The 13,023-nt window shown below is 48.5% G+C and overlaps 1 protein-coding gene across 1 annotated transcript; it reads right to left on the reverse strand.

Moving 5' to 3' along the window:
- Nucleotides 1-312: 312 nt before the first annotated feature.
- Nucleotides 313-12,799, reverse strand: LRRC26 (leucine rich repeat containing 26). The gene is made up of 2 exons (XM_063936151.1): nt 12,016-12,799; nt 313-2,449 (listed from the first exon to the last, which is right to left on the reverse strand). Exons 1-2 carry the CDS (start codon nt 12,626-12,628, stop codon nt 2,142-2,144), a joined length of 921 nt encoding a protein of 306 aa, XP_063792221.1. The 5' UTR covers nt 12,629-12,799; the 3' UTR covers nt 313-2,141.
- Between the last annotated feature and the right edge of the window lie 224 nt (nt 12,800-13,023).

Consider the following 13,023-nt stretch of genomic DNA (forward strand, 5'->3'; position numbering starts at 1 on the left):
CTTTTCATGCTTTTTTGGTGTCGTTTTCTCCGTACAGTGACCGGGAAGCCCAAGTGGTGCACCGTGTCCCCTCGCATGGCTCGCTTCGCTCGCCATGCTTCGGGCAAGGTGCCTCGCTGCGCTCGGCACAGGTTACTATTCCCAATCGTAGTCCGCGTGGATCAAGTATGAAAAAGTAAAAAAAAAGAAAAAAAAGGGGAAAAACTCATGTTGACCTTTTGACCTGTCGACCTAGAACATATCGACTTAGAAACCCTGTCGACCTTCAAACCCTGTCGACCTAGTGACTGTCGACCTATAGTGGTTGACCTAAACATTGTCGACCTAGACACTGTCGATCTTCAGACCGGATCCCATAACATTAACTAAGGCACCACTGTGGTTCACAATATATTATTATGGGGCTTAAAATTACCAATTGCTGTGGATAGGTGTCTCTAGATGCATTAGGACAGGGGCCCTTCAAAATGTTGCTATGGGGCCCACAAAGTTCTGGCTACGCCCCTGCTGTCAATCATAAACTATTTGGACAAACAGAAGGGAATTCTGTCCCTCACAACATAATTGAACCTAAGGATGATATATAAACACAATTTACTTAATTTAAAAAAAAAAAATCAGAATTTCTCAATAAGAAACTTTTTGACCTAGGGGTGCCACGAAAACACCTCAAACTCTAGAGCGCCATGATTCAAAAAAGTTTGGGAACCACTGTGTTATACAATGACAAATATAAACACGTTATATTTTGGGTTGGGTATATGCCCATTTGTTGACTGTAAAGGGAAGGAACAAGAAAACGCTTCGTTTTTAGATATTTTTGGGGGTGTCAAATTATATGACAAAGTTGACAAAAAAGGAAAAAAAATCCATAGAACTCACATGATGTGTCGACCATTGCCATGTCGACCATTTTAACCCTTTGACCTTCTGACCATATGCATGTCAACATCTGGTGTCAACCTATTGACTGTTGACCTATCATTTGGATACCTGGGTCAACAGGGTCAAAAGGTTGACAACCAAAATGTCAAAAGGTACAAAAAGTCGATATGGTCAAAAGGCAGACATGGAAATGGTCGATACAAAAAAGGTCAACACAAGTTTTTTCTGGTGTAATTTTGTTTGTTTCATCACCTGTGACCCCAGTTAGTGGTAACGTAAACCCTCACGGGCTCTCTCCACTTGCCACGTTTCGGGGTTACTATTCCCAAATAGTCCACGTGTATAAAAAAAGAAAAAAAAAAAGAAAATCTCCCCAAAAAAATTGTGTCGACCACATTTGTGTTGATCATTGCAACTTTGACCTTTTGAACCGATCAATCTTTTCTACCTGTCAACCTTTTGCCTGTTGGCTTTTTTGACCCTGTTGACCTTTTGACCCAGTCAACCTATTGACTGATGTCTAGCCTGGAGTCCATATCCTGGAGTCCAAGTGAGTGCAACAGGCCTGGTGCAAATATGCCTTCATATTGTAAGGAAATCTTAACGCTACCATTCACTATTTTAAAAACCTCTATTAAAGGTATTTAAAAAATATAATAAAAAAAACCCCTTTAATTGACGATTCTAAAAAAACGTATGATCAAGGCCGTAAAATAACCATTGAAGCCTACATGGATTTTATATTAAACAAAAAAAATAACTATTTCCTTTTTCTTGAATTGCATTCAGCATAGGTACTCCCATCTCGGAGAGATGTAACTATAGAAAATTGCTTGATCTACCATGATCGATGACATTTTGGACAACGGTGGGCTTATGTTCTTGAGCAGAGATGGCCATGGATGGCTGCAAACCGTTGATGGCTGTTCACCGTAGATGTTATCATGACATAGATGTTAATCAACGATGGCTCCATCAATGGTGGTGACCAATGATGATTTACCCACCGACGGCCATCCCTGCCTCACTGACTCTGAGACAGTGGTGATTGGTGGGGCACATTTGGCAGTAATTAGCTAGAGGCAATTGTAGGTGAAGGGATTCTGCAGTAGCGGGGACTTGCTTACCAGGAATTGACAAGACTACCTGTAGACCACTTCTGGGACTCCTGGTGGTCCACTGCAATAAGGCCCTTTAAAGTGTTAACCAGATGGGTGCAGTTTTGGATACAGAAGGAGTTACACCCCCTAGTTGCACTATATACGGCACACGGGTATGTGGTGCCCATTTGATACACTCGGGCGTTTCCGATCAGTTTTTTTCTTGTACACCCGGGGCCTCCTGTGGGCTCGCAGCAATAACCGCTCGTAGCAAACGATGGCTGACCCCGTCAGGAGGCACAGTAAGATGCTCAGAAAGAACAAGGCAATGCCTACTGACAGAATATATAAGTATTCGAAAAGAGTGAAGTACTGCTGACAGTGGTCAAATGAATCCCTCTCAATTTTCATGATGGGAAACTGGTCCAGGTATTTCGGGACTCCGCACAGGGTCCTTTCCTTCTCTGAAAGACAAATATTCTTTCACTGTTCAATAAAACATGCACGTCAACCAGGTTTGTGTTTATTAATCCTAGTGGGAGCAGCCCTAATGAAACAGTGCCCTCCAGTGGCCAAATACATACATGACATTGCAGATTGCTGGATTGGGTTTACCTAACAAAAGTTTATGTGGTGACAGAGAACTAACTACCTGGGGCACTGCAGACAAGAGTCATAAGACTTTCTTATCAACATGTTCTGTGCACTGAACCTTTAAAGTGCAGCCGTTTTGTGGGCTTATTCAATGTTTATAAGAAACAAGCCTTTCACAAGGAGCCACTGGCATTACCGGTGGCTCCGGCAAAATGGCAGCCTCCACAGTGTGTGGACATGTGCATTAAATTGGTCTTGGAAGGAAATGTTTTGTAAATCACACAGGGTAGGTAGGTAGTTACCCAAGGGCTGATTTAGGGGCCAGGGCGACCCTAGGCTCAACAGCAATAGCCGCCCACCATCTGCCCAGTGTTATTAGTTATAGGACCGACAGTACTAGAACAAGCGTCCAAGTACTGCCACCCCCTCACCCCCCCAACAAGTGGCGCCCATATATGCACGTCATTAGTGAACATGTTTTCACAATGCATGGATGACAGAGCTTAGTGAATCTATTGCAGTTTGCCCTTACAGTATGTTTTATATTGCAAACAAATCAAGTAAAACTATAACCGTAGGGACATGCACCATTTTCTACACAGTGCTGAGCTGTACTTTTAACTCATCACATTCCACATTAAATAAAATTACTATTTGACTTTCCAGAATATGTGACCACTGATGCTAAATTGTATGTGAACCAGAGGTTTTTCCAGGGATTTTGTTGCACCAATCACGGCAATTTCAAACCTTCACTAACTTCTAATGCAAGGGTGTCCAAACTGCGGCCCGTGGGCCAAATGCCGCCCACAAGTGACGTGCGGTGGGGTGAGGCAGAGCCTTTCCTGTCATACTATCGTTTGTGCCAGAGTTTTTGACTGCATAAAGTATATGAAAAATACAAAGAATATGTTTGAAATATCTTCTTTGCATTATTCTAATATTTTTTAAAGCCAAAACTATGGAGTAAAAAGTCTATGGCAGGTGAGGCAGTGCCTCCCCTGGCAACTTTTCTGCCCATCTCTGATCAAAACTCGACAAATTTCCAGGAGTTTATGCTGCTGCACATGTGTATAAGGGTGGTCTTTAGTATGCCGGCTGTCGGGATCCCGGCGCACAGTATACCGGCGCCGGGATCCCGACAGCCGGCATACCGACACTTATTCTCCCTCGTGGGGGTCCACGACCCCCTGGAGGAAGAATAAAATAGTGTGACCGTGCCCGTAGCGTGGCGAGCGCAGCAAGCCCGCAAGGGGCTCATTTGCACTTGCCACACTGTCGGTAAGCCGGCGGTCGGGCTCCCGGCGCCGGTATGCTGGTTGCCGGTAGCCCGACCGCCGGCATACCGTAGTGAACCCGTGTATAATGCCCAGATGTACATTTTGGCTCATATATTGCATGTAAATCTGGATCTGGTGCTAGCCAGTGCCTCCTGAGCTATTTAGCTCACCGCACGTCCCGGCCGCCCACCCCCTGCGGCAATCTAGCCCTAGTGTTCTAGAAGGGCACCCTTTGTGTGAAACTGTGGAGGCACCGAGGTGGTGTGTGCCGCACTGTACTCAGGGGCTTGGATCTCTTCCAGCGTTGATCTTTGTGCCTCAGCATCCACGGCCAGAGGTCATAGATAGACAGCACAACTGTGTGCGCCAACCTGACCTGAGGGGGATCCGGTCTGAAGGTCGACACTGTCTAGATCCTCAATGTTTAGGTCGACCACTATAGGTCGACAGTCACTAGGTTGACATGGATGGAAGGTCGACAGGGTTTCTAGGTCCACATGTGCTAGGTCGACAGGTCTAAAGGTCGACATGAGTTTTTTTTTCCAAAAAATATTTTTTTGCATTTTTTCATACTTAACGATCCACGTGGACTACGATTGGAACGGTAATCTGTGCCGAGCGAAGCGGTAGCGGAGCGAAGGCACCATGCCCGAAGCATGGCGAGCGAACGCGGTGCACTAATTGGGGATCCCGGTCACTCTACAAAGAATACGACACAAAAAAAAAATTAAACCTCATGTCGACCTTTAGACCTGTCGACCTAGCACATGTCGACCTAGAAACCCTGTCGACCTTCCATCCATGTCGACCTAGTGACTGTCGACCTATAGTGGTCGACCTAAACATTGTCGACCTAGATACTGTCGATTTGATGAACCACTCCCGACCTGAGGTACACACATCTTTACAAATGACACGTTTCATGAACTGGGGAGCACTGATGTGTGACTTATGAATTGGGTGTGGAATATTATGTCGCCATTCAGAATGATATCATCTTCAGTATGTTGACATTTAACATGCCGACACCAACATAATGTCGCCATTGCCAGAATGGTATTTTAAGCTAAATGTAAGTCTAAGCCTAACCCTGAAATCAAGTGTCGTCTTTCTGCCGTAGACATTCGGATAATGTTGACATTTCATTAGTGTCGGCATTGTATATATATCAGCATTCTGAACATGTCGACACTAAAATTTGTTTATTCAAGATGTTTTTTTATTGGGAAGTACTTGTCAACATTCATAATGACGACACCACAAAGTTGACAGCTATGAAATGTCGATATTAAACTTGTTGACATCTACAGAATGCATACTTGCCTACCTGACCCTCTCCATGAGGGAGAAAATGCTCTGTTCCTGGACTTTTCTGGTAATGTATGATTGCCATCACCTGTAGTCAGCTAGGTAATTGATAAGAAAGGTGTTTCAGCACAGGTGATGGCAATCATACATTACCAGGAAAGTCCAGGAACAGAGCATTTTCTCCCTCATGGAGAGGGTCAGGTAGGCAAGTATGACAGAATGTCAACATGTGGAATGTTGATTCTTTAAAAAGACCGGCAGTGGAGGGTCATTAGGGGAAGGGCTATGGTCAGGGGTTAGGCACTTGGGGGAGGGGGCTAGTGTTAGAGGTTGGTGATACTGCCGGAAGATATCGCTGGAACCGCTAGTCCCAGCAGACAAGGTAAGTCACCACTAGACCTCCAGGAACCTTTTGCTGAGATTCCAATCATGTCAACATTCTCATGTCCACGTTATGAATATTGATTTGATGAATATTGACAACATATACCACAAACATTTTTAGTAGTTTAGTGTTTCTTAGAAGATTTACTTAGTTTAAAACCCCTGCCTAATTGCTGGGAGGCTGGGAGAAATAAATTTGTGGCCGCCCAAAGTCATTCATTTGACATGGCTCTGATGAAAATTTTGGACACTCTTGCTGTATTGCCTAGCGCCCACAAAAACAAGTGTTTATATGGAAGTGATGTAATAACATAGGTGGTCATTCCGAGTTGTTCGATCGTTGCCGTTTTTCGCAATGCAGCGATTAGGTGGAAAATGTGCATGCGCATGGTACGCAGCGCGCATGCGCTTAGTAATTTAACACAAAACTTTGGAGATTTACACAAGCTCGAGCTACGTTTTTTCAACGCTCGAGTGATCGTAGTGTTTGACAGGAAAGGTGCGTTTCTGGGCGGCAACTTGGCGTTTTCAGGGGTGAAAATGGGGTCCCCCCTTCCGAGCAATAACCAGCACTGGGCTGATAGCCCAGTGCTATGCCCCGCACCCCTGGTGGCGGTGGGTGCGGGGTTCATTGTATGCTAATACTGTTCTTTACAGGTGGCCTACAGGTCCCAGCAAGCCTGCCCCAGCATGCTGGCACTTGGAGAACCACAAGTGCCAGCATGCCCGGACATAAATGGCCCACTGGCACCTGTAGTTCACCTGTAAAGAATAGTAATATTGTTCTTTACAGGTGGCCTACAGGTCCCAGCAAGCCTGCCCCAGCATGCTGGCACTTGGAGAACCACAAGTGCCAGCATGCCCGAACATAAAGGGCCCGCTGGCACCTGTAGTCCACCTGTAAAGAAAATATTTAAAAAAAAAAACACTACACATACTTTAAAAAAAACCTTTATTAAACAGGGTCTTCACCTGGGGGCGGCGGCCTTTAAGCTCTTTTGCGTGGCCGCCGCCTTCCCAGGGCTTCTGGTGTCTTCACCTGGGGGGGCGCCACCTCCCCAGGGCTTCTGGCGTCTACCTCCGGCGTCTTCACCTGGGAGGCGGCGGCCTGTAAGCTCTTTTGCATGGCCGCCGCCTTCCCAGGACTTCCAGCATCTTCACCTGATGGGCGGCGGCTGCTAAGCTCTTTTGCATAGCCGCCGCCCATCCAGGACTTCCGGCGTCTTCGGTCTTCAGGAGCTCTTCTCAGCTCCTCCTCCGCCGTCGGACTGACAGCCGCTGCCTCGCGCTGACTTATATAAGTCAGCGGAGGGGGCGGGGTGATGACGCGGCGAGCCATGATTGGCTCGCGGCGGCCATCTTGAATTTAAAAAATGACGCTAAGGCGCCATTTTTGAAATGGGTACCGCTTCCGCTGCCAAACTCTGCTGAACTGTACGTACTGCCGCGTCCCGCCGCCGCTACCGCCGCCCGCATCACCGCCGCCAGCACCTCCGCCGCCAGCACCTCCGCCGCCCGGCCCGCCGCATCCCGCACCTCCGCCGCCCGCACCTCCGCCGCCACTGACGCCCACACAGTGATTGACAGCGGATCCAGTGACGGATCCGCTGGCCAATCACTGTGGCCTCACTGACAGGGGACGTGCTTTCATAGGTTGAAAGCACGTCCCTGTAGGAAAGCGGCACCTCTAATGGTGCCGCTTTCCCATACAATTTCAATGGGCTTTTCCTGCCCATTGCTAGGCCCCGCCCGCGCCCGCCCCCTGCTCCCATATCTTTTATTAATCACTACGGGAGGCACCACGATCGGTGCCTCCCAAACTGATTTTACACAGTTTAATCATGAGTAAAATAATAAAGAAGATACTTATGTGTCATAAGTATCTTCTTTGTATTATTTTACTCATTAATGACAGGGGAGGCACTGCCTCCCCTGACTGCACGTCCCTGATGGGGCCAGAGCTGAGAGGGGCAACCTTCCCTGTCACAGTTACATGTGTTATATACAGGGTGTAGCTACCATAGGTGCAGGGAGTGCAGCTGCTATGGGGCCCAGAGCTGAGAGGGGCCACCTTCCCTGTCACAGTTACATGTGTTATATACAAGGGTGTAGCTGCCATAGGTGCAGGGAGTGCAGCTGCTATGGGGCCCAGAGCTGAGAGGGGCCACCTTCCCTGTCACAGTTACATGTGTTATATACAAGGGTGTAGCTGCCATAGGTGCAGGGAGTGCAGCTGCTATGGAGCCAAGAGCTGAGAGGGACCCCCCACCTTCCCTGTCACAGACACATGTGATATATACAAGGGTGTAGCTGGCATAGGCGCAGGGAGTGCAGTTGCTATGGGGCCCAGAGCTGAGAGGGGCCACCTTCCCTGTCACAGTTACATGTGTTATATACAGGGTGTAGCTACCATAGGTGCAGGGAGTGCAGCTGCTATGGGCCCAGAACTGAGAGGGTCCATCTTCTCTATCACAGTTACATGGTTTATATAAAAGGGTGTAGCTACCATAGGCGCAGACAGTGCAGCTGCTATGGGGCCCAGAGTTGAGAGGGGCCACCTTCCCTGTCACAGTTACATGTGTTATATACAGGGTGTAGCTACCATAGGTGCAGGGAGTATAGCTGCTATGGGGCCCAGAGCTGAGAGGGGTCACCTTCTATATCACAGTTACATGTGTTATATACAAGGGTGTAGCTACCATAGGCGCAGGGAGTGCAGTCGCTATGGGGCCCAGAGCTGAGAGGGGCCACCTTCCCTGTCACATTTACATGTGTTGTATATAGGGTGTAGCTACCATAGGTGCAGGGAGTGCAGCTGCTATGGGGCTCAGAGCTGAGAGGGGCCACCTTCCCTGTCACAGTTACATGTGTTATATACAGGGGCGTAGCTACCATAGGTGCAGGGTTTGCAGCTGCTATTGGGCACAGAGCTGACAGGGGCTACCTTTCCTGTCACAGTTACATGTGGTATATACAGGGGCATAGCTACCATAGGTGCACGGAGTGCAGCTGCTATGGGGCCCAGAGCCGAGAGGGGCCACCTTCCCTGTCACAGTTACATGTGTTATATACAGGGGTGTAGCTACCATAGGTGCAGGGAGTGCAGCTGATATGGGGCCCAGAACTGAGAGGGGCCACCTTCCCTGTCACAGTTTCATGTGTTATATATAGAGGGTGTAGCTTCCATAGGTGCAGGGAGTGCAGCTGCTATGGGGCCCAGATCTGAGAGGGGCCACCATCCCTGTCACAGTTACATTTGTTATATACAGGGCGTAGCTACCATAGGTACAGGCAGTGCAGCTGCTATGGGGCCCAGAGCTGAGAGGGGCCACCTTCTCTATCACAGTTACAGGTGTTATATACAGGGGTGTAGTTATCATAGGTGCTGGGAGTGCAGCTGCTATGGGGCCCAGAGCTGAGAGGGGCCACCTTCCCTGTCACAGTTACATGTGAAATATACAGGGGTGTAGCTACCATAGGTGCAGGAAGTGCAGCTGCTATGGGGCCAGAGCTGAGAGGGGCCACCTTCTCTATCACAGTTACAGGTGTTATATACAGGGGTGTAGTTATCATAGGTGCAGGGAGTACAGCTGCTATGGGGCCCAGAGCTGAGAGGGGCCACCTTCCCTGTCACAGTTACATGTGTTATATACAAGGGTGTAGCTACCATAGGTGCAGGAAGTGCAGCTGCTATGGGGCCAGAGCTGAGAGGGGCCACCTTCTCTATCACAGTTACATGTGTTATTTACAAGGGTGTAGCTACCATAGGTGCAGGGAGTGCAGCTGCTATGGGCCCAGAACTGAGAGGGTCCATCTTCTCTATCACAGTTACATGGTTTATATACAAGGGTGTAGCTACCATAGGTGCAGACAGTGCAGCTGCTATGGGGCCCAGAGCTGAGAGGGGCTACCTTCCCTGTCACAGTTACATGTGTTATATACAGGGTGTAGCTACCATAGGTGCAGGGAGTATAGCTGCTATGGGGCGCAGAGCTGAGAGGGGTCACCTTCTATATCACAGTTACATGTGTTATATACAAGGGTGTAGCTACCATAGGTGCAGGGAGTGCAGCTGCTATGGGCCCAGAACTGAGAGGGTCCATCTTCTCTATCACAGTTACATGGTTTATATACAAGGGTGTAGCTACCATAGGTGCAGACAGTGCAGCTGCTATGGGGCCCAGAGTTGAGAGGGGCCACCTTCCCTGTCACAGTTACATGTGTTATATACAAGGGTGTAGCTACCATAGGTGCAGGAAGTGCAGCTGCTATGGGGCCCAGAGCTGAGAGGGGCCACCTTCTCTATCACAGTTACATGTGTTATTTACAAGGGTGTAGCTACCATAGGTGCAGCTGCTATGGGCCCAGAACTGAGAGGGTCCATCTTCTCTATCACAGTTACATGGTTTATATACAAGGGTGTAGCTACCATAGGTGCAGACAGTGCAGCTGCTATGGGGCCCAGAGCTGAGAGGGGCTACCTTCCCTGTCACAGTTACATGTGTTATATACAGGGTGTAGCTACCATAGGTGCAGGGAGTATAGCTGCTATGGGGCCCAGAGCTGAGAGGGGCCACCTTCCCTGTCACATTTACATGTGTTGTATATAGGGTGTAGCTACCATAGGTGCAGGGAGTGCAGCTGCTATGGGGCCCAGAGCTGAGAGGGGCCACCTTCACTGTCACAGTTACATGTGGTATATACAGGGGCGTAGCTACCATAGGTGCAGGGTTTGCAGCTGCTATGGGGCACAGAGCTGAGAGGGGCTACCTTTCCTGTCACAGTTACATGTGGTATATACAGGGGCATAGCTACCATAGGTGCACGGAGTGCAGCTGCTATGGGGCCCAGAGCCGAGAGGGGCCACCTTCCCTGTCACAGTTACATGTGTTATATACAGGGGTGTAGCTACCATAGGTGCAGGGAGTGCAGCTGATATGGGGCCCAGAACTGAGAGGGGCCACCTTCCCTGTCACAGTTTCATGTGTTATATATAGAGGGTGTAGCTTCCATAGGTGCAGGGAGTGCAGCTGCTATGGGGCCCAGATCTGAGAGGGGCCACCATCCCTGTCACAGTTACATTTGTTATATACAGGGCGTAGCTACCATAGGTACAGGCAGTGCAGCTGCTATGGGGCCCAGAGCTGAGAGGGGCCACCTTCTCTATCACAGTTACAGGTGTTATATACAGGGGTGTAGTTATCATAGGTGCTGGGAGTGCAGCTGCTATGGGGCCCAGAGCTGAGAGGGGCCACCTTCCCTGTCACAGTTACATGTGAAATATACAGGGGTGTAGCTACCATAGGTGCAGGAAGTGCAGCTGCTATGGGGCCAGAGCTGAGAGGGGCCACCTTCTCTATCACAGTTACATGTGTTATTTACAAGGGTGTAGCTACCATAGGTGCAGGGAGTGCAGCTGCTATGGGGCCCAGAGCTGAGAGGGGCCACCTTCTCTATCACAGTTACAGGTGTTATATACAGGGGTGTAGTTATCATAGGTGCAGGGAGTACAGCTGCTATGGGGCCCAGAGCTGAGAGGGGCCACCTTCCCTGTCACAGTTACATGTGTTATATACAAGGGTGTAGCTACCATAGGTGCAGGAAGTGCAGCTGCTATGGGGCCAGAGCTGAGAGGGGCCACCTTCTCTATCACAGTTACATGTGTTATTTACAAGGGTGTAGCTACCATAGGTGCAGGGAGTGCAGCTGCTATGGGCCCAGAACTGAGAGGGTCCATCTTCTCTATCACAGTTACATGGTTTATATACAAGGGTGTAGCTACCATAGGTGCAGACAGTGCAGCTGCTATGGGGCCCAGAGCTGAGAGGGGCTACCTTCCCTGTCACAGTTACATGTGTTATATACAGGGTGTAGCTACCATAGGTGCAGGGAGTATAGCTGCTATGGGGCGCAGAGCTGAGAGGGGTCACCTTCTATATCACAGTTACATGTGTTATATACAAGGGTGTAGCTACCATAGGTGCAGGGAGTGCAGCTGCTATGGGCCCAGAACTGAGAGGGTCCATCTTCTCTATCACAGTTACATGGTTTATATACAAGGGTGTAGCTACCATAGGTGCAGACAGTGCAGCTGCTATGGGGCCCAGAGTTGAGAGGGGCCACCTTCCCTGTCACAGTTACATGTGTTATATACAAGGGTGTAGCTACCATAGGTGCAGGGAGTATAGCTGCTATGGGGCCCAGAGCTGAGAGGGGTCACCTTCTATATCACAGTTACATGTGTTATATACAAGGGTGTAGCTACCATAGGTGCAGGGAGTGCAGCTGCTATGGGGCCCAGAGCTGAGAGGGGCCCACCTTCCCTGTCACAGATATATGTGTTATATGGAACATCTAAAGCTACATCGCTGGACTGTATATGAGAGACTTTACTGCAGCATCTAAAAGACTTTGATTAGACCATGAAATATAGATTAACTTTTCTATTATCAATAATATCTTACCATTAACTTTCTGAGCATTGTCAATCATCCAAGATAAAAGATATTGAATCTGACACGTGCACATCCAGGGGTTCCCATCTAGCCTCAGTTGCTTTAGCACCGGTAGGTTGTACAGAATTTCTACCCTCAGGCCAGTCAGGGCATTGTTGTGTAAATAAAGTATTTGCAGATTCACCAGGGGCTCTAGAACCCCCGGGTACAGCCTGGCAAGCCGGTTGTTGCCTAAATTTAAAGCGGTTAGCCTGGACAGCGGTCGGAAAACCTCTGGCTTCAGAGTGGTCAGCTGGTTGCTACTAAGGTCCAAGGAGCTGAGGTTGTGCAGGTGGCGGAAAGCCTGAGGGTCAATATTGGAGATGACATTGTTCTGCAACTCCAGACACTGAAGGTATGGGTACTTGTTGAATGACAATGTCTTCAGGGCGGTGATCTTATTGTAGGCCATCAGCATCGTATGAGTGTCTACTTCCATGTCTTCTGGAATAAAATATAGACCTTTCCCATAGCAGTCTATGACTCCTCGTAGGCAACTACAGACATCGGGGCAAGAAAAGATCTGAATGACTCTTAAACTTACAAGTGTCAAGTATAAGGAGACCTCCACAAAGCCCTTCATCGCTTGGTGGTGTATGCTCCATCCAATTTGGCAGCAATAATTACCAAGGGAAAGTATTTGAAAACTTTCCAAGGTCCAAAGACAAACCTGAGAGGTAGACCTCAAGCATCTCCTAGTCCCTTCCAGACCACCACAAAAGATTTCCCAAGTTCTGTGAACCACCTTCTAAGTTTGGTACGCACAGGTATACTGGAGCAATTTACTAAACTAGTCCTAAAGTCTTAGCAAATGACAGGTCACATGAGCTGAGCAAATATTAGCAGAGATTAATCAAGGGTTATGTGGCCGGTGTATTTGTGCATTGTTCTGCTATTGACTGAGGAACGAGGCACAGCTCCACCCTCCAGAATAGAGAAAGAGATGAAGATTTCTCACCGTGCACAGAAAGGACATAC

This window comes from Pseudophryne corroboree, chromosome 8 (assembly GCF_028390025.1).
Source record: "Pseudophryne corroboree isolate aPseCor3 chromosome 8, aPseCor3.hap2, whole genome shotgun sequence".
In the NCBI taxonomy this organism is placed as follows: Eukaryota; Metazoa; Chordata; class Amphibia; order Anura; family Myobatrachidae; genus Pseudophryne; species Pseudophryne corroboree.